This window comes from Cylas formicarius, unplaced genomic scaffold, assembly GCF_029955315.1.
Source record: "Cylas formicarius isolate icCylForm1 unplaced genomic scaffold, icCylForm1.1 PGA_scaffold_10__41_contigs__length_53128322, whole genome shotgun sequence".
In the NCBI taxonomy this organism is placed as follows: domain Eukaryota; kingdom Metazoa; phylum Arthropoda; class Insecta; order Coleoptera; family Brentidae; genus Cylas; species Cylas formicarius.
The window spans coordinates 3,915,660-3,936,799 of NW_026844214.1; the positions used below are offsets into that span (position 1 = coordinate 3,915,660).

A 21,140-nucleotide genomic window follows, 5' to 3' on the forward strand; every position below is an offset into this window, starting at 1 on the left:
ATTTATCCCGATGAAAGCCACAACCTTGGCGGCGTCAAAAGGCACCTATACAGGAGCATGGAAAAGTTTCTGGACGACTGTTTCCAGAAGCAGGTGCCGCCGAAATTCAAAGCCGGGCTGCAAGACGACATGGAGGAGGAATAGTATTCCATAAATGGTTTTTATTAAATTCATCCCGGACAGTAGCCTGTATAAAAGTACACTGTATACTATAACGTCGAAATAATACACCAAAAGTGATAACATACGTAATATAAATGTAATATTCTTTTGGTACTTACAAGTAATTGTAATAACATGTAGCGTGAAGGTTGAAAATATCTGATGTCACCGACACAAACTAACGACTAAGAAAACACCAAGCAATTTGATGGATACCCAAATCGGAAATTATCGATCTTAATTTTTCGTAAAATGTGTAGAATTAAAGAAGAAAAAAAAGGTAAACGGAATTTTAATATGGGTGGCACGCTTAAGATAATTGTGTTAAAACCCTAAGTCACACGTTAGGGTTGCTAGTGATTAAAGTGCCAAATTTTAACGAATTAATCGTTTGGTGTATACAAAAATGTTTGTATTTCATTGTTAGCGTGTGTTATCCCAGTTTTTATTTGTATTCGCGAACGATATAAGTAATTATATCAATTTAAATCACTTTCGAACAACGCTCAACATCAATGTGAATATTGTTGAAGACCAAAATGTAAATACCGCTTCTCCCTTCAGCATTTTTGTGCTTTGAGATGGGAGCCAATCATTTTTAGATCTTTTGTTTTGTATATCCATACGGAGGGTATAAATGGTAACGAATCGAATGTTAAATTTTAGGCAGATTTTGATTTTTACTTTTCGAAAAAATTAAAAGTCAATTTTTACAATTTCAAAAACATTTTTGTGCATTGAAAAAAACCGCAAACCTCTTGATTTAATTCCAGTGGCAGCGTAAGTTGAGCGCAATTGGTGGGCGTGAAAAAATTATCTTAAATATCCAAAATGCCGACAGAAGCCTGTCGTCCTCGACAATTCGTCACATCTTTGTTTAAAACTGAAGGATGGGCATGGTTGTTCGAAACGTCCTGGTTTAAATAGTTTCGCTTAAGCTTTACCGCAAAATTACCTACGGGATGATCGTTTTTACATTATAAAATGAAGACGAAAAGATTCATTTAGACACGGATTAGGCAAATTTCTCACATAGTTGTTGGAAAACCAAATCTATCTTACCAGAATGGTATTACATTAAAGTTAAAGTAAATGATATTAAAATGCATATTAGACGTAGATTTGAAAAATTGACCAATTATTTATTTACTCTAGAAAAGTAGAACGTACTTCCGGTTTTATTATTTAGCGCACACAGTAAAGTTCTAACACTTAAGGATAGTAATAATGGTAATATATAGTTGTAACTAGTAATAATAGTACTTAATCATTGTCTGTTTTAGAAAAACCTTTGTACTTCCTAATATTTAGGATTCGGCCTAAGAATATGTAGTCACAACATTTAGGACGTAATGATAAGTACGTTCGACATTTTTTTGGAAATGGAAATGAAGAAACAACAATTTTATACTTTAAGCTTTTAAAACACAGCTCAAATACAATTCGAATACTTTCCACGCTGCTTTGAAATGCGGTAAACGGGGGAAAAGTTGGGAAATTTGAAGGTTGATAACGAAAACGAAATTTGCCGATAAAAAGATCACCTACTGGCTACTTTTTGAATTCTAGAAGATAGCTTTGAGAGATTTTAAGTATGACGTTTTATTTCACGATATTATTGTTTCATATGGTGTGTGAAAAAACTGCACCATGTATTAAAGATCATTTTTTATTACGAATAAAATTATATACGATTCCTCATTTTTTAAATCACAAAAAACGTTTTTTTTTTATTAACTTTTCAATGTTTTGGTGTACTAGGATGCATAAAAAAAAGATAAAATCAGCTACTTAAAGAAAACTCACTATAAAAAAATTTATAAAGAATGTTTGATCAAAAGACTATTATTTGCCAAACACATATAACTCTTTGTAAGTGTAGAATTTAGATCATTTTTTAAACAATCAGTTGTAATATTTTCAAAGGCTTCAAGAACTAGTGCTTTGTTTCAACAATCAACAATTCAACAATCTTCGTATCTGTTATGGTTTCCAATATGCCCATGAAAGACAGCCTGATCTTGGACACACTATGCATTGTCGAAACGATGGGTTATCATTCAAATTTAAAAAATTGTTCCGGTTCACTCGAACCAAAAATGCAAATGCGAAAATCTCTTTAAAATTTTTATCGTCGAGGTCTGAACGATATTGTAAATAAAAGAAGTCAATAATTAAATTACTAGGTAGTTTGTTAGAGTATGAAAAGGATTCATCTCATGTCATCTAAATTATATAGCAATATACAGGATATAACAAAGTTAAATGATCGAACAAGAATAGCCAGCGTTTTACAATAATACCTACAATAAAATATTTCTTCATATGACTACGACGCTGGTTGTTCTAGAATCGCATTATTTGTAAATAAAATTTTAATCAAATTAGGGTCGCCAAGCATTGCTACTTTAGCGTTTAGTTGTAAATGACACTCTTTATTAATAAGTGGCTACAAATTTGCGTAGCCGTTTATAAATGCTTTGTTTCTAACACCATATTTTAATTGGCTCAAAAAACTAAATATTAACGAAATTATTGGAATTTTTTATAGAAAATCACCAGGCGTGATGTCCTAACTCTAGAAAAACTAACAAATTCTTCTAAAAATAGATAAATTAAGAACATTGATTACAAGTAAATTTTTTTCTTACCATCAGGATCAGTAAACCTGTTTCTTGTCTTTTTTGGTTAGGAATATACAGGCTTCATGTACATTTTTAGAGCAAACTATGCACAAGCGCATATCTTCCTCCCGCATGTGTGACATAAAAAACTAAACCACAATTCTTTCTGTTCTTTCACTTCTTTCTGCGGTTTTTTTTGTACTGCCATTTTCTTCTCTGTTAACTTTTGGTGAATCATATTTTGTTTTTGGTAGTTTGCTGGAGATTGCTGTTTCAAGCCAGCTTCCTCTTTGCGTGAGTTCTTTAATTTCAGGAGTAAATTCATGAGTTGCAATCCTATTTTGTTTTTGTTTTAATAGTAGCCCGATTACCAGAAATTTTATAATCCTCGCTGTTTTCACAGCTCTAAATAAATCCGAAGTCAAGTTTATCAGTCTGTCTAGTCTGCTTCTTCTTTTTGTTAAACTTTTCTAAAACTGCATTTTATCTTCGCAATCTGCGCTAGTAACGGTACTATTGCGATAAGCGGTTTTTTTTGGCACGTACTTTTTTATTGTCTAAAGACTCGATCGACTTGCTAGAACTTCCAACGACATCTTATACACTTTGGGAATTAGTGTGAAAGCTTTGTTCCTTTGCTTTTCTGTAGGTAATCAAACATAAGCCTCTTCAGGTTATGGTCTCAATTGTGGCTCTAAATCCAGAAATAATGTTTGGTTTAACAAAACGAAATCAAAAATTTTTCTGAACCTAAGGTTGGTACTGATAAACCCAGTCCATTAATGTACGCGTTTTGACCGTTTCACAATTTGAAGCTTTTCTCGTCCATGTTTCATGGTTTGTCATATAACCTTAGCATCTGGTTAGTTCCTCTCAACTTATGAAAGAATTACTCATTTTTTCTGCTAGTGCTATATTCATTTGTTGAGCTCTTCGTTTCAATGCTGATGGCTGTGCAAAAATCACTTGAACTATTTTCTTTCAGCACTATTGAGATTTTGTTGCATACGTAAATTCACTTTTCTTCCTACTTATTAATCTGTGAATTCTTCCGACTCAGTAATTTTCTTGTTTCGCATTTAATACCGATGACCTTCAGAGTGTTCTTTTGGGATCTTGGGTTCTAAAATGAAAGTCTGTTTGATGGACATTCTTTTTTGGCGATCTGCAAAAGAGTTTATATTTACTTCCTGATACTGCTTATCTTCCTAATTATACCAATGGCAATATTTGGAATACTTAGTGGTGGCAATATTAGAAGTAAACGACTAAAATAAAGAACATTCCCTAACCTAGAAACGATTTTGAAATAATTCATGCAATTAAGATATTACGACCCATTGTAATGTGCTTACTTGTGCTTATTAAAACCATAGACAATATAAGGTTAGCTGGCGGTCTTTTCGTCTTTTTTTTTTTAGGCTTATTTAGTATCGATATGAGCTGAGTAACGACGGGCGGCCATATTTAACCAATTTAGACCTAAACGTTCTCATTTGCTCTGTTACATCCTGCATAAACGTTTCCTCTTGTAAATAGTGAGATTTATTTATTGTACGATTCGTTAAATTTAGTCTATAAAATATTCTATTTTCCTATAGCGTTACAGAGATGTGGGTCCAACGTGTTACTGTTTTTTCGACTTTCCCCAAAATTTGCGACGCCTTTTCGGGTTCGCATTGTATTTTGCCCGCATTTTCACACCTGTAATATTTTACTGGGGTTTCGGGTAACCGAATCTCGTCCCGCCATCGAACCGGGAGTCCCAGTGAGGAAAACAGGTGGTCCGTGAAATTTGGAAAAGATAAATTAAATAAATCGGGAAAACGCTGGAAATTATTTGGAGTTTTCTGAAATGGCCGCCAGGTGGACACGATTGTCATCTTGATTGCGAAAACCTAACATTTTTGGAAACATATGGCGATAGATTCAAAAGGATTTAACCCCTTGCTACCAGAGGGCGTTTTCTGACAATTGAAAAAAAAAGTAAAGCAAAACTTTTTCAATGTATAATTTAATTTAATTTAATAATTTAATAAAAAATTGTTATTTATCTTTTTTTAGAAGCAAACAAAATACCCATTTAATTAATTTACTATCATGAAACATTTTTTTTTTTTGCTAAAAATTAGGTTGATCATCTAACCCAATCTAGTCAATTCTTGAAGACCGCCCAAGCTTATTATTTCTTCATTATAATAAGATATATTAAATGTGAATAAACAAAATAGCAATAAGAAAATTGATATGCTACTTGAACTCTCTGAAACGGTAAAAAAAAAAACAAAAAACAAAATCTCTTTTAATGGCAATCTTGATAATTAAAATTGAACTATTTGTGTTCAAGATGATTTATATTAGATATTTCTTCACCATTTTACCATTTAAATACATCTACAGTTAGTAAAGTTCGTCTCCAACAATTTAACAATTTAAACCGTACTTTTAATGAAAAAATAACTGATAGCACTGAATAATAATAATATTAAACTATCTTTAATAATAATAGGATATTGCCATATAAGCTGTAATATAAGACCGAGAATCGAATAGGTTCCAGAATACTTCCTTGGGGAACACCGCCTTTTAAAGCAATTGAATCTGAATAAGTATTTACTATTACCAATCTTTGGTGTCTCTGAGAAAGAAATTTTTTAAAAAATGAAACAGCTGTGCCTTTTGTCTCAAAGTATTTTAGTCCACGTAAGAGAAGGAAGTGATTCGAGGTGATGAACGCTTTACTATAGTTTAAGAGTTAAATTTAGAATCAGCTGCTCTCACCAAATTATCAGTAACATGGAGTAAAGCAGAAGTAGCGCTGTGGATAAGTCGGAAACCCGACTGAGCGTCTGGATTTTGTCATCGCATAGGCGCTGACGAAGTTGTTTAGTAACAAATTTTTAAACAACCTTTGAGATGGTGGGCAACAAAGTGATTGGACATTACTTATATGGAACAGGTCTGACACCCACTTGCTTCCAAGGGTCAGTAATAGTAACAGGTAGTTTGTTACCTTAGAGGTATTGTAACGAAAAATAATAAAGATAAATAATGTGATTTTAAGATTTAACGTAATTAATGAGTGTTTTATTTGGTAAACTATAGATTATTAGAAATTAATTACAATCTGCAAACTCAAAATATTTCCAAAATTCAATTTATTTTAGTTTTAAGTTCTTTCATTCATAATTCAAGTTAGTAGTAGTAGTGGTAAGTAGGGCGATCGCATTACTTAAAGCGCAATTGATAGCCTAAGATTGATAGCCTAAGAAAAGTCTTTTTTAATGACTTTTATGAATTATCGAGAATTATTTCCGAAAATGTTTAAATACTCGGACTAATAGATTGGACGTGTCGATAAATTATCCATGCAGTCTAGAAAACTGCTTGGTCGTCTGGATATTCATTCTATATCTTTTGAATATCCAAGGACTCTCAGAACATGTTTTTGTTGGATATTAGTTGAACGCAAAATTTGCAAATTAAAGTCAGACCGATATAGCGGATTGGTAACTAACTAACGAAAAACTAAAGTTTATATTTCTTTGGTTAAACCTTAATGTCTTAACCAAACAATTCTCGTCACGCTATTTTATTCCTGCAAATTTATTGTGGATGTTAAGTAGTAAAGAGAAGTTAATTATTACTAATATTTGAATATTTCTTTTTTCACTAATTAAAACAACTTTGACAGAAGTGTGACATTTGGGGAGTTCAAGTGCGACTCCCGGGTATCCAGTAGCTTAAAGTGTACTAACACAGTGTGTGCGTGGGTACTTACAGTGTACACTTAAAGTGTATAGTTGTCTCAGGTTTAATACTTTACTCACTCTAACCATGGATTTTCAGAATCAAAATAGCAAGTACGCCACCTAGAGGCCGCTTCAGATGGTCGAAAATAATTCCCAGCACAACACAATACAAACTAGTTACGCGATGTTTGTATTGAATTTTTTTTAATTTTACACGCCTCAAAACATCGGGATACTGAAAAACGTTTTGCATTTAAAGAAGTTTAACGCAAATGAAAACGCATACATCAAATAAATAAATTTATTGCTGTTTGGAAATTAACACAGTAATAAATAATAAATATATTTGTAAACTTACGTGCCGAAACCAGTATCTGAGAATAAGAGAGATTTGAATAAGTTGTACAGCTGACAATTCTTTTCGGGATTTCTGTTAAAAAAGATATATTTTTCTTACCGGATCGAAAAATCAACAATTATAAGTCTTTGGCCCTTGGAAATTGGTCTTAGATTGCCCATATAAGAATCATCGAACCAAACCTGACTATGTTTATAGTTTTCGTCCCTATATAGAACATTCCACCCTTCGTTTCTAAGTTTTCTCATTTTTTTTAAATATTATGAGTTTCTTTCATACGTTTACGTTTATCTTTTATTTCAAAAGTCATGGTACCTTTATCTTAATTTCTAATGTTTGTTTTTTAAATTACATCACAAAACAACAAACATATTAATAAATAACTTACTTGCCTTGCCTTTTCTGTCTAATAACTGAAAAAAAAACAGTAGGTACAATGGTTTGTTATTCAATTTTGAATTCTTAAGTTTAAAATAGGTCGTCGCTTCTCCATAATATAAAAATCGTTATCGCTTTCATTTGTCCTGGAGTGATATGGAGAGAAATGCTTGTTCTATCCGCCACACAGTCTACATTCACTTTTCTTGACTCTTTTTGAATCCTATTAGAGAGAGTTCTTGCCCTACAAAAAACTATTTCGTTTTGCATAAAATAAAATTTTGTTGTGCTCTTCGATAGAAATAGTTATTCGTTCCTTTGTTTCCTTTCTTTTCTTCCTTTCTCGCCCTTGACTATGAAGCATTAATTTTTTCTTGCCTATTTGTTAAGGGATCGTCTTGGTTAAATGAACTATCTGCTTCAGACAAACATTTATCATTGATAACTGGAATAAAATTGTCCAATATATTTTTTCTTTTAATTAACACGAAATCGTCAAAAAATCGAAAACATATTTCCTAAGATTTTAAAAACGCCATCAGAAAATCAACACTTTTACGCGGATCCACCTTGTTGCCGGGACGCCCGGTATATATGCATACCAATTTTTCAAGTAAAGATTTTGTTACTCTGCTACCTGACGTGCATTTTGAAAAGTGAGACAATTATAGTGAGATATACGTGTGTTGTTCACATATTTTAAAATTCATCCTTTTCAACGGACTATTTTAACCGCCTTTGATGATGATATTTACGGATAATTTTTAGAGTACGTCTTGTACATACCTTGTTCGTTCGTTTTCCATCACGTTTGATTGTTATTGACGATTCAAGTAGCACCGATTAATTAAATAATAAAAACGCAATATCGACTTCGACTGGTTTTATTTCTACGAATCCAATTTGCATATCCTTAAGGTAGTAAAAACGCTTTAAGTGTTAAATGGGTTTCGGGGAATTTTCCCGTATCCAAGATATGTATTTCTTGATGTTGGTGTAGACGCTTGGCACGCCTGCCGCCCCACATTGATCCGATCCGAACGATAATATTCCCACCTGCAACGATAATGATATGTAGATGCGAAAGAAAAAATTAATCACGGTTTAATCACCTGATAATACGTATCTCCATGCTTTACTAGAAGAGGAGCTCCACCGAACCCACTGCATGCGTCTTGACCGGGCTCTCCACCAGCGCACACCTGGTCTTCAGATACGGGTAAGGTTTTCCCGTAAACCCGTTCGCATTCCCTCAGGCTTATGATTGGAAGGAATAGAGTCTGTTGACGAAAAGGCGTCTCTGGAAATACCAGTACAAGCGTATGATACTACCATTTACAAATCTTCTGGATTCTTTCTGCGTCGGTTGTTGTTGAATCGAATTTGCTACTGTTTGCCTCTTCAGAGCTTAACCCATATTATCCCAAGCATAAAAAAATACTTTTTTGCTCTGAAATTATTTATTTTGTTGCACTTAAGAAGACATCACATGTGTAAGAAAATATATAGTGGAGCGCCGTAAGGTTTATACCTGGGAATCCAGGACCAATCAATAAATCTTTTTATAAACTTTGGCAATGTGTTTTTAATAGCATATAGAAAAATGTTAAAAAAAATATTATGTGCGATCTTAATTTGTTAATAATTATTAATTATATGGAGTTTTCCTTAAGTTATATTAGTGTAAAATTAGATTTTAAAAAGAAGAACTATTACAAACTTCATCTTGGGTCTCAAGGGACTGCAGGTACGATGATGAAAGGTGGGGAAGGGAATAGAGGGCGCAACAGCAGCTGTTGGGTGTTAACGCGGGCCCTAACAGAATAGTACACGTGGCAACTTGCTAGGCTTGATACGTAGTTGTTTGCTCCGAAAAAAAAATTAAAATAATTAAAAAATAATTATATTATTGTGCAGTGAGTGTGATAAAAGTTAATTACTGATTTTTACAAACTTTGAAAATAGTGGCATAAATAGTAAGTATTTGTTTATTATTATTATTATTATTTATTAATACTCAATAGTATATAAATTTCCTATAAGATAGTGCTTACACAAACAGTTGATTTATTTTTATGTATTTTATTTATGCAGAAATAATAATTTAATTAATCGGAAAAATAGTGAAAATTCCGATTTTTTCACATTTTTGTTTAAAAAAAAAGAGAAATTTCCAATCCTTACATTTGAAATTTTAATCAATTGTGATATTAAGGTTAGTTACTGATATTAGTAATATTTGTTGTTACAGCCTCGTATCAAAATGGTGATAATATAAATAATGATTGCCTCATTTGTGATAAAATTGGATGTAGCTCTGAATTAAGCTCTGAGCTAAGAGATATTATAAAAGTCATTAGAGGAATACCAACACTGAAAGCTGCTTCTGTGGAAAGAGGAGATGGACTTTCTCAGTATTTAAATATTTGCGAATTTGAATTTGAATATTGCGAATTTAAAAATATACCAATAAAGGATGTATTAATGCTTATTTAAAAAAAAAAAAGAACAACACATCAACATGCTCTCCACCAAAAAAAAAACTGCGAAACGGCTACTTCTATTGATTTTGATTGGAAAAATAAGTGCTTTTTATGTGAAAAAGAAGCAGATGAAATGAAGGAAAGAATAAAGTCCAAATAGGTAAGACAGCAAATCAGCTACGTAACTACTTCTGAGTTCAAGCAAACTATTTTAAATTTGATAAGCGAAGAGAAAAGCGAATATTGTCGCAATATCCATAAAAGAATGGTAGGTGTGTAGATCTAGTAGCTCAGGACGCTAAGTATCACGCGGATTGTTATATGCGTTTGAAAACTACCGTAAAACAGACCCAGAGGGACAAAATTCATCCAGTCACAATACAAGTAGATGCAGCAATGGAGCAGATTTTCAAATATATTAACAAAATGATGACTGCCAGTTTTCACTGGTAGAATTAAAAAGTATTGTGACAATTGATCATATTCCTGATGATAAAACGATAAAAATGAGGTTAATGAATCATTATGAGGATCTAATACAATCATATGTTTTAAAAAACAACAATATGAAATACGTCAGCTTTTTTTCAACGTGGCAAAAACGTGTTTGCCAAAAATTTCGAAAAACCAACGGACTTGCAAAATGCTGCGACAGTTTTTAAAAATGAATGCAAAGACATCGATGAAATTTTTAAAGCTGGTGTTACATGCACTCTTGCTTTATATAATGCCCCCCACCTGCCGTCTTTACCACCTACTGCAGATGCCGCTTTTGAACACTTCAAAAGAGTACATTTACAAGTTCGAACATGGTTCGGAAAAGAAATATTACCAGAAGAATGGGGTTGGAAAAATGAACGCGGAATATTGATACCGCAAACAATGACGCAGCGACCAGCTCCAGAATTTTAACTAAAAATTATTTTTTGCGCATGCAAAACAGGATGTGGAGCATGTTGTGGGTGCAGGAAAAGTGGATTAAACTGCACTGCAGCTTGCTTAGAATGCAATGGTGATGGCTGTACTAATCCTTTACCAGTAATCGATATAGTTAAGGTTAAATTTTCTTTTGTAAATCATTTTTTTGCGAAAATCTAATAAATTAACGTTGAATTTACTCTGCAAACATAATTTATTACATATAAAATTAAGATCTTTACTGTAAACATTTTTTCCCCCTTGCGCTTTTCATTTTTCAGTAAATTGTTTATAAAAATTGTTGTAATCGAGATCGGCCATTTTTTTTTATTTTTATTTGAGGTTTTAATAATGCAGTCAAATACTTATTATACAGAAACTCGAAACATTCAAAAAAATACTGGTACCTAAACGAACCACGAAACGTAAGGTTTATTTTGGGCACCACCATATGGAATTGAATAAAATAGATACCCATCAGATGACCAAAGCTTGAAGCCAAAACGATCTGGAAATGGACAGGTTGAACGAAAATATGCCGAATTGATTTTTTTTTATTTATTACATCAAAAAATGTTCTAACTTGAAAATTTTTCATTTTATTTAATAGATTAAATGTCAAGTGCAAGTTTTGCTTTATCAATTGGAATCTATTGCGGCTCATACATTTTTTTGAAAGATCAATTGCTTTGTCTTCATCGGTAGACCAATAATGCTAAATATGTATCAATGAATGATAACCCGAGAAAAATAAAATGCCTAAAAATTTTAAAAGTTCGTTTTTGACAACGATTATTCATGGCGGTTATTGCCTTGAGCATATTTTACCGAAAATTTAATATCAAATCAATCACTTCGTCATCAAAAAACATAAAAAATATTTCAACCGGAGTTTTTACAGAAAGTCTATTTTTTAGTTCCTCACTCATCGGATATAGGCGTGTGACTGTACTCAATCTGACCTTTCTCTCATTTGACAGTAGAAGCAAGCCTGTCGTTTGCAGAAAGCATATGTCTTCCTTTCAATTCCAGGATTTCATCATCTGAAGCATTCAGATGGAGTAGTTGATGAATTACAGGACTGCTGAAGGACAGCTGTATCATGCGATGTATGTAACTCGAAAGTTCCAACTATAGGTTCCCCAAACTCTTGTAGATTTATGTTATCGTTCATAACTTCTTCGTCAGTCAAGGTATCCACGTCAGACCCCATCAATCACAATCTCCTCCATAGCCGCCTTTAATTCTTATTGAGTCAAATACCTCGGAAATGCCATATTTTACGAACTGTAACGTTCACTGCACAAGGCACAAACTAATACTAAGGAACACGCTAATTGCAATAACAAAGTTTTGTTTCAAAGATAAAACCAGTGGTGCACACGCACCAGTGAATATTTGCAAACAATAAAGCATAATCAATTTAGTATTTCCAATGTATGTTTTCTGCGATGTAATCTACATGCTATAGACTTGACAAAAATGGCAATACAAATCCAAAATATTTTTTTATTATTATTTTGGATTTACTTGAAAATGTGATACAAATTTTTGTACCGCTTTTGTTACCTTTTGAAGTCATATATAAGACCTTGCCTTTACACATAAATTAGCGATTTCTACGGTTTTATATTATTTAGTAGTGATAATAATAAAATGTCCAAATGGATATGCAAAAATATTTCCTGGATGTGACAAAATAAATCATTAACGCAAAACTGGGACAAAATGGGTTAACTGGAACTGGCTCGCATTCTGCTCTATAAATGATGGTTGATTGATGATTGATTTTTGTTTTGTTGTTTTGTTTGGTTAATTATAGATATCTACAGAATCCCGGATCCTTCGATGGTAGAAGAATTTATTATAAGCAAGATTTTTAGTTTTATCTAACAAAATATCCGGTTTCGTGATTGTGTGCATTCGTAACAGTATACACGACCTTCCCCTCTATCTTATACCCTTTGGTTTTGACCTAATATTTTTTACGAACTTTTGATTTGTGGTTAGTAATGTTTTGAATATGGGGTTGCTTTGGGACGCATTGTGGTGTGGTGTGGCGGTGCATTGATAACCCATGATTTTTGGGCCTGATGGTAATGTGACAACGCATTAAGGTATCGGTCTGTGTGCATAGGTGTTCTGTAAACAGAATGACGCAATGTCAGGTCTAATTTTCTATTGACGACGAGGCCAAATAACAAAAGTATCATCATAATTTGGGTTTTTGATCGAAGGTGTCGAGAGCTTTCTTCAAAAAGGCTGCGATAAATATCTTCGCGATGACTGGTGATATTGGTGAACCTATAGCTGTTCCCGACGCATGTTAAAAGATTTGACCATTATAAGAAAAATATGTTCCAGACAAGCAAGCCAGAACCTTGTGCAACAACTGATTTTTACGTGTCAGGAAGTTGATGCAATAATTCATTATCAGTGTTTGGTAGTTGAGAAGAGTGTGATGGTTTCACTAGGGTTGACGTTAGTTTTTTGAATTTTTGAAAGTAGTTTTACTTAGAAACAAAACAAAACAAGATGGAGAAAAGATGAGTCTTATTGATTTGATCTATTTCTTTACGGGTAAGATGAAGGCTTCCATAAATATATCCGCGATGACCGGTGATAATGGCGAACCCGATATTTCTTCAAAAATTTAATCTTTCTGTTCCAGCATTTTTTCAATAAAAGGAGGTTCGATCCCTGTAGAACTCTGGAATGTGCTGTACAAAGTTCCGAAGCGACCCCTCTGTAAACTACATATTATTTCCGTAAGCTCAGATACGACGCGCCCAAGATAAGACCTTCAGAGAGACCAAACCATGACAGTTTCTGCAGGAGAACATCATGACTAACTCTAACAAATAATTTAGCAAAATCGGAATTCGTATTACATCTATTTGAGTACTATTGTATAAAGCTAAATTGACATATTGACATATTCACATATTATCTAGCAAAATAACTAGATCTGATATTTTCCTCCTTAATTTCTTTCATTTCATTGGACAATTAAAAAACACTACATTAGTTCCAAACGGCATTCTGGTTGGTTTCGACGTAGAATCCCTCTTTACGAAAGTCGCAATTCCTGCAACTCTCTATATAATTTCAGATATATTAAAATCCGAGAATATGGAATTATCTTGTAACGGTCAAATTTATGAACAAACGTAGTGAAAAGCTATTATCACCAGTCATTGCGAATGCCTTTGAGAAGAAAGTTCTCGACACCTTCCATCTTTAACCAAAATTATGGAAGGGTTACGTTGATGATACTTCGATAATTTGGCATCACGGTCAAGATTCCCTCTGAAATTTTATTGGAAGTTTAGACTCTTCACATTAGAGATATTATGCGTTCCATTAAAAAATATACTTCACCCCAACCTTCCAAAGGCAATGAGTCCGAAAGCAACCGTACACTTGACATTGTTGTCCTTCCGTACATTCAAAATATCACTGACCACTTATCAAAAGTCAGCAGTTGCTGAACATACCCATGAAACCAGATATCGTATGTTATTCCATAAAACTAACACACAAACAATATATAAGCAGGTATTAGAAGGCAAAATGGATGAAGGAAGGATCGGGAACAAAATTAATGGACCTTATTTCTTCGATAAAATACCACTGGAGCCCGATATTTACAATGTTTTTTAAAACCACTAAATTCCTACTGTCCTGGTTCTTTTCCCAAATCCAAATGAGTCAGTGCCGTATGAACTGCACATCTTTGTGCTTGTGCTTTGTGTTATTGCTCTATTTTGATAGCTGCTTTTATTGGATAGATCTCCCAAAATTGTCCCTCATTGTATCAACCTGCAGTCATGGCCCACTGCGCTATTTTTTGGTCCAACAATAAAACATATCAAAATCAAACCGTAAACAAAGATTTTACATGAATGTACAGTTCTGAAGTGGGACACACGGTATATGGCTCAAGGCTCGAGATGTCTAAGGAACTTCATAAACACTTATAGTGCAATTAAATTATTTATCAATCAATTTTTGCACTTATTTAGCTTTTCCCACGTATCCTGAAAATTTTTCTAATAGCTTTCACTTACCTCTCTGGCCGGCAGTCTTTCCCCATCCGACCAGAATTCCATTATTGTTTGTTACCGACCACGATTCCGGTAAACAGATCGGCTGAGCGGTCACTAAAAAACAGAGGATATAATAAATAATCGAACCAACTGTATTTTCGCTTGAACTAACACGAATCGTGTTTATGTAGCGACAGTGTGTGATCCCCATTTACCTAGGAACTTCCGAATACTTTAATTGTTATAATACTAATGCCTGTTTTTACCACAATAGTTAATTTACACATAAGGGGTCTCTGAAAAATCACAGTATATAATGTTGACGTCAATTTTAAGATTTATAGTAACTTAACTTGGTTAGAAATTGTTCCATTTTTTAAGATTCATTAATAACTTTTAACTTTGACTTTAAAGATTGGTACCCGTACCAAAAATACGCTAAAACCTTGCTTTGATTATTTAATAAAATAGGGATTAAAAAAAAATTGCAACATATTCTTATTCGGGATTACTTCAAACCTAACTATGAAGCTGGAAATAATAACACTACTCCAATAGAATATTTAAGACTCAATTTTGATAATATTTTTTATTTCGATAGATCTTACTAAGAGGCACTGAAACGTTTTTCATATAGTCATCATAGAGAAGTACTTTTAGAGAATTTTTCGAATTCAAAATACCAATAGTAACTAAACCAATGACCGAAGTTTTTAATGTTTTAAAAAATAAATGTTTACGATGAAAATGACGAATATTTTGGTGGTGATTTTGAGATTCTACAGATTATATATATATATATATATATATATATATATATATATATATATATATATATATATATATATATATATATATATATATATATATATATATATATATATATATATATATATATATATATATATATATATATATATATATATATATATATATATATATATATATATATATATATATATATATATATATATATATATATATATACAGGGTTTTTCACTTAAAACTCCGCACGCCAATAAGTCCAAAACGAAAAGAAATATTTAATTTATGTAAAAAGTAGTCAAAGTGTGGGGTCAAGTAGATATTTCCTAAAGTTTAAAAAATTCGACGCCTGCAAAGAGCTGGGCGTCGCGACGCGTCGAAAAATTATTCGATGGCAGAGACTTTGGAAATACACGCATACAAAAGTACATATTATTTAAAAACTTTTTTGTTATTTACTCAAACTTATTTACTTTACCCGTTTCTAAGTTATACCGATTTAAAGTAAAGATTTCTTCAAACTACACTTCCGGAACTATTAGAAGAAGTGCCTCTTGACACTAGAATGAATATGTGGCTACAGCAGGATGGAGCGCCTGCACATAATACCCAAATAGTAACGAGGTATTTGAACCGAGAATATCCCAAATAGATGGTTTGGTACTAATGGACCGGTAAGGTGGCCGGCGAGGTCCCCGGACATTACACCACCAGATTATTTTCTTTGGGGCTACCTAAAAAACGTTATCTATGAAGAATCTATCGAAGATATGGCTGATCTCATTAACAAAATTTGTGCAGCGTGTGCCGCTATCACAAGAAGGACTCTCCTACGAGTGACCCAAGCTCATCTGTTAAAAGTTTTTGATAGTTGTGTTCGAGCAGATGGACATAATTTTGAACAAAATTTTTGAAATGTCTTATTATGTAGTTAATTGCAATAATAATTTTGGTTATTAACTTGTAGGTATTTTACTGTTTTTTCATTTATTTATCATGTTATCAGAACTAAATCGATAAAAAATAATAAATAAAATCATACTAAAATAGTTGAAATCTATTGTTTGTAATTGCACTTAAAACAACTGCGATAACAATGGTTGTCATAGTAACTAACATTCATGGCATACTTGTAAAAATAAGCGTTAATCACATTTTTTATTAATCAAGAAATGTTTACTTTAAATCGGTATAACTTAGAAACGCGTAAAGTAAATAAGTTTGAGTAAATAACAAAAAAGTTTTTAAATAATATGTACTTTTGTATGCGCGTATTTCCAAAGTCTCTGCCATCGAATAATTTTTCGACGCGTCGCGACGCCCAGCTCTTTGCAGGCGTCGAATTTTTTAAACTTTAGGAAATATCTACTTGACCCCACACTTTGACTACTTTTTACATAAATTAAATATTTCTTTTCGTTTTGGACTTATTGGCGTGCGGAGTTTTAAGTGAAAAACCCTGTATATATATATATATATATATATATATATATATATATATATATATATATATATATCCAAAATAATGATTTCAACGGCATTAATAAGTATATAGTATTCAAAATTTAGTGTAGATAAGGTAAGATTTTCAAATACCTACATGAGAAACATTTTCAATTTTAGGATGTAGAAAGCATTCTAATTAATGGGAGAAAACAGAAGCGCCATATTTAATAATATGAAGTTGACGGGTCTACTCAAAAGCGAAAAATAGATTATATACACTTCTTGACATTCGTTTTAGCATATATATCTGTTCAGTTAAGTAAAATTAAACCATTCGTAAAACTCCATTCCTATTTTCTTTTTCCAGATGCAGTTTTTAAAAATTATTTAAGTTTACACTTACGCTCCTATTACTGAATCGAGGATTGCGATAGTAAATAATCAAGAATTATTTGCTTTACAACAACGCGATTGCCGTGTTTATCGACAGTCCACTTCTGCTCAAAACGTTTTATATTTTTGAATAACAATTTGTTGCTAATTAATCTTTTTGAAAATCGCTGATAGTACTTCTCTCTTCCCTCTTTTTGAAGCAGTAAGAAAAATAAGGTTCTGGTGCAATTTTGAGAGATCTATCCAACAAAAAAAATGTCAAAATCAAATCATAAACAAAAATTACAAGCAATTGCGGTTTTCTTGTTTTTAATAACAGTAAGTTTACAACAACCATTTTGTGGCGTAAGCAAACAACGTAACACAGAAAACTACATTTAAAAAAAAAGAAAGAAATAAATGTTTGAAGCCAATATTCAAATTGACGGCGTTTTTATAATCCTTTGAATAGCGTTAAACAGAATCGTTGCTATGCTGTCCTAGTGTGTTTTATATACTTCATTTTATACATAACCCCATTAAAAAAATCTAAAATTGAGAGATGCGGAGATCTTAGAAGTTATCTAACAGGCTCGCATCCATCTTTGAGGATAGTTATTATTAAGAAATTTCCTGTGGGTAAACAGCATTGCTTTGGATCATTGGAATATTTTTCAGCAGTTCTGGAATAACTTCGTCACAGGTTTCTAGGTATCTACATGCTGCCAAATCCTGCTCAAAATTCCCATAAACCATAATTAATGTGTCCTTGTTGTGCCTTTTCAAACATTAAATGCTGATTTTCACTACATTACATTCTGGTATTGTGACTGAAAGCACTTTGAAAAAGGCATTCGCCTGACCAGATAACAACTCTAAATTATAAATTATTTCCATCGATTTGTTACACTGAATTTATATGAATGACAATTATATTTCACGTTCCTGTGACCGTTACATCCATTTTCTTCTAAATTTTCCAATATGGACGAACATGTATCACTCAAAGATGTATGAAGTGTCAGTCAAACCAGAAGAAAGTAAATAAAATGCTTACAGTGGATCCAAAAATCGCTGTGTTGTTTGTCTCCAATTAAATTTGTCGTTTGATCAAGAATTCTCTAATGAAAGACTCTGCAGATGATAGTTGATAGTTTTTGGACAAATCTGAAAATCTTAACCAACATCATTTTCTGCATTTGCATCTATCTACTTGTTTGGAAAATGATAACAAAATCAAATAGCTCTTTTGCTTCTGCTCCCAGAAAGGTCTAAAACTGCCGTTACGCAATGAAAATAGCGAAACAAAACTAGGTTTTGGTGAATCCTAAGTTAGCACCCAGTTTCACTAGCGCAAAGTCAAATACAAAAACTAAAAGCATGTCCGAGCATTTGTAGTCTCTTATTGAAGGAATCTTGTTCAAACGACAAATTTCGTAGAAGGGTCAGGGTTCCATCCCTGACTGAAGTAGAAACAAGCCATCCAAAAACGTACTATGTAATTTTGTTAAGTTAGGCATTTAATTTTCAAAATTTGTAACTTATTTATTTATTTCATTATCAACAGCTTGTTTCTGAGAAAAAATGAATACTACTACATATTTTTGAAAAAGTGGAAAAAGAGGAATTTTGTAGTCAATAATGTAATTGTACAATGTACATTTAAATAAGTAAAGTATGGTCCGATAACTTTTTGACCTGGCCCTGTATACCAATTCCGAAGGCAGAATTGGTTTCTAGTTGAAAAGTTGTACAGGGTCCTGCATTAGTGCGTCAGGCCACCATGGCGTCCTTATTTAGAACAATAGAGAAAACAGTTTAATAAAAAGTCATTAGATGGAGGTTTTATACATATATACATATACATACATCTTTTAAATTGCAGATTGAGGTTCATTTTGATGTTCCGTCTTATTAACGAATTTTTTTTTACTTGATCAATATTTCAGGAGCAATAAATTAAAAAAAAAAGAAAAGATCGTTTGGCAATTAGAAAAAAAAAATTGTTTGATCTGTTCTGTTTCAGCTAAATAATGTGAAGAGTAATGCTAGAGGTTTAATAATACTCTCACACTAAATAGGTGTTTCTTATATTATACAGGTTGTTCAAAATTTGGTTAGAAAAAGAGAAATTTCCAAATAAGTTTTTTAGTATCTTTAAATGGCACACCCTGTGTTTTATTTAATACATATATAATTACAAGCATATTTTGTTATTATGAATGTATTAAAATTCTACCATGACTATCCTTATTAAACTAGTGAAGTGTATTGTAAGTTTGACATATTCAGTTTCTTGTAATATTTTTTTAACTTATTTAGTTTTTTTCTGGTGTATCAATTTTTCGAGGGAAGAGTTAATTTATATGATATTTATGTTGGGAAATAGTGAACTTTACTGAAGCTTTAGTAGACTGCTAGAGCGTTTTATCGAAACAGGGAGTGTGGACTATAAAAAAGAAGAGAAATCAAAAACCAGCAACGTTTTGATGCATATCATACTCAACTACACCAGGCTATACATAAACAAACACAATTATGTAATGAAATGAACTATATCGTAGGTCGACAAATGATTGGGGAGGATTGATGGGTGGTAATAAGCTTACTAACTGACGATATATGTCATAAATCACATTCAAGTATTATATTAGTTAGTGTGGGAATTATCTACGTAAAAATTAATACGCTAGAACATAAATATCAATTCAGTCTCATAATTTGGGGGTATTAAAAATAATTATTAAAAATTTAAAAAATATATTGGAGATACATTTCTCCACTCTTGAAGAGAATGAAAATTGTATGATTCAATAATGTCTGTCTTTGGTATGTGCATTTGGTGCACACCGGCTTCACGCTAATAGCAATTACCTCAGAAACTTATTTTGGACTTTTTTAATATTTCAAACGAATATTTTATTTCTTATTTCCGTGACGTTGGCTGCCAACTTTTAGTTGCCAACTTCGCATCGGTATACTTAACTAGATTCCATTTCCTTTAGTTTCGCTTATCAAACACATTACAAAAGAATTCTTTTTTTTCCTGGTTTGTTTTTGCTTTTAAATTCTCCATAGACACTTTTAGCATCGTTTACTGTGCAAACCACACGTGTAGCTGCCAGATAACCATTAATAGACAGACCTGAGCGCGTATGTGCCTATTCAGTTCTGTTTATTGGATCAGTCTATTAACAGCAAAACAAAAATAAACAAAATGTCGAACCCAAGTAAACAATTTTTAAGCGATGATAGGTTTATTATTGTAGCAAACTTATAAAATGTTAATGTTGCAATTAACCTCTCATATATTAAATTTCAAGTTAAATTTCTTAGTCATCATCCATTATTAGGTTGAGTAATTATATCTTTTTACGAAACCAATTTTTGATCCATTTGATACTACAACTAACCTTCGCTGTATGCAACTAGCTTATCTTTCATAAATTAGATTCTACAAACACTCACCGGTATAATTCAGTTTGTTTCTGAGCACCAACAATGCTATATTATGTTTATACGTTTGCTTCTCGTATCCTGGATGAACCACCACGTGACTTATCGCGATATCTTGTACAGGCAACCCGCAGAATTCATCCCCGCAGTCTATATCCGAATTGGCCATCCATTCTCCCACCCGCACTATGTACCTTGAAGTAACTCGGTTGCATTAAATCGATGCTAACCAAAATTACCAACCACTTACAGCTTATAATTATCAGCTTTCGCTAATGCGCAGTGCGCGGCCGTGAGTACGACTTTGTTGTTGATGATGGATCCCGTGCATGGGAATTTCACTTCGCCGGTCAGTACGTCTGAAAAAAATTTAATGG

General features: G+C 32.5%; 2 protein-coding genes across 6 annotated transcripts in view; one reads left to right on the forward strand and one right to left on the reverse strand.

The window, feature by feature from the left end:
• Positions 1 to 8,155, forward strand: part of LOC132696523 (inactive dipeptidyl peptidase 10) — a 227,673-nt gene extending 219,518 nt beyond the window's left edge. For all 4 annotated transcript variants that reach the window (XM_060661422.1, XM_060661395.1, XM_060661404.1 and 1 more), the window contains exon 17: positions 1 to 8,155. In XM_060661422.1, coding sequence (XP_060517405.1) covers positions 1 to 144 — 144 coding nt within the window. In that variant the 3' untranslated portion in view covers positions 145 to 8,155.
• Positions 8,143 to 21,140, reverse strand: part of LOC132696549 (CLIP domain-containing serine protease B4-like) — a 26,315-nt gene continuing 13,317 nt past the window's right edge. For both annotated transcript variants that reach the window (XM_060661439.1, XM_060661448.1), the window contains 5 exons: positions 21,014 to 21,122; positions 20,776 to 20,957; positions 14,746 to 14,838; positions 8,387 to 8,574; positions 8,143 to 8,330 (listed from right to left, as the gene is read on the reverse strand). In XM_060661439.1, the coding sequence (XP_060517422.1) occupies positions 8,214 to 8,330; positions 8,387 to 8,574; positions 14,746 to 14,838; positions 20,776 to 20,957; positions 21,014 to 21,122 (689 nt within the window). In that variant the 3' untranslated portion in view covers positions 8,143 to 8,213. The remainder of the gene's footprint in view (positions 8,331 to 8,386; positions 8,575 to 14,745; positions 14,839 to 20,775; positions 20,958 to 21,013; positions 21,123 to 21,140) is intronic.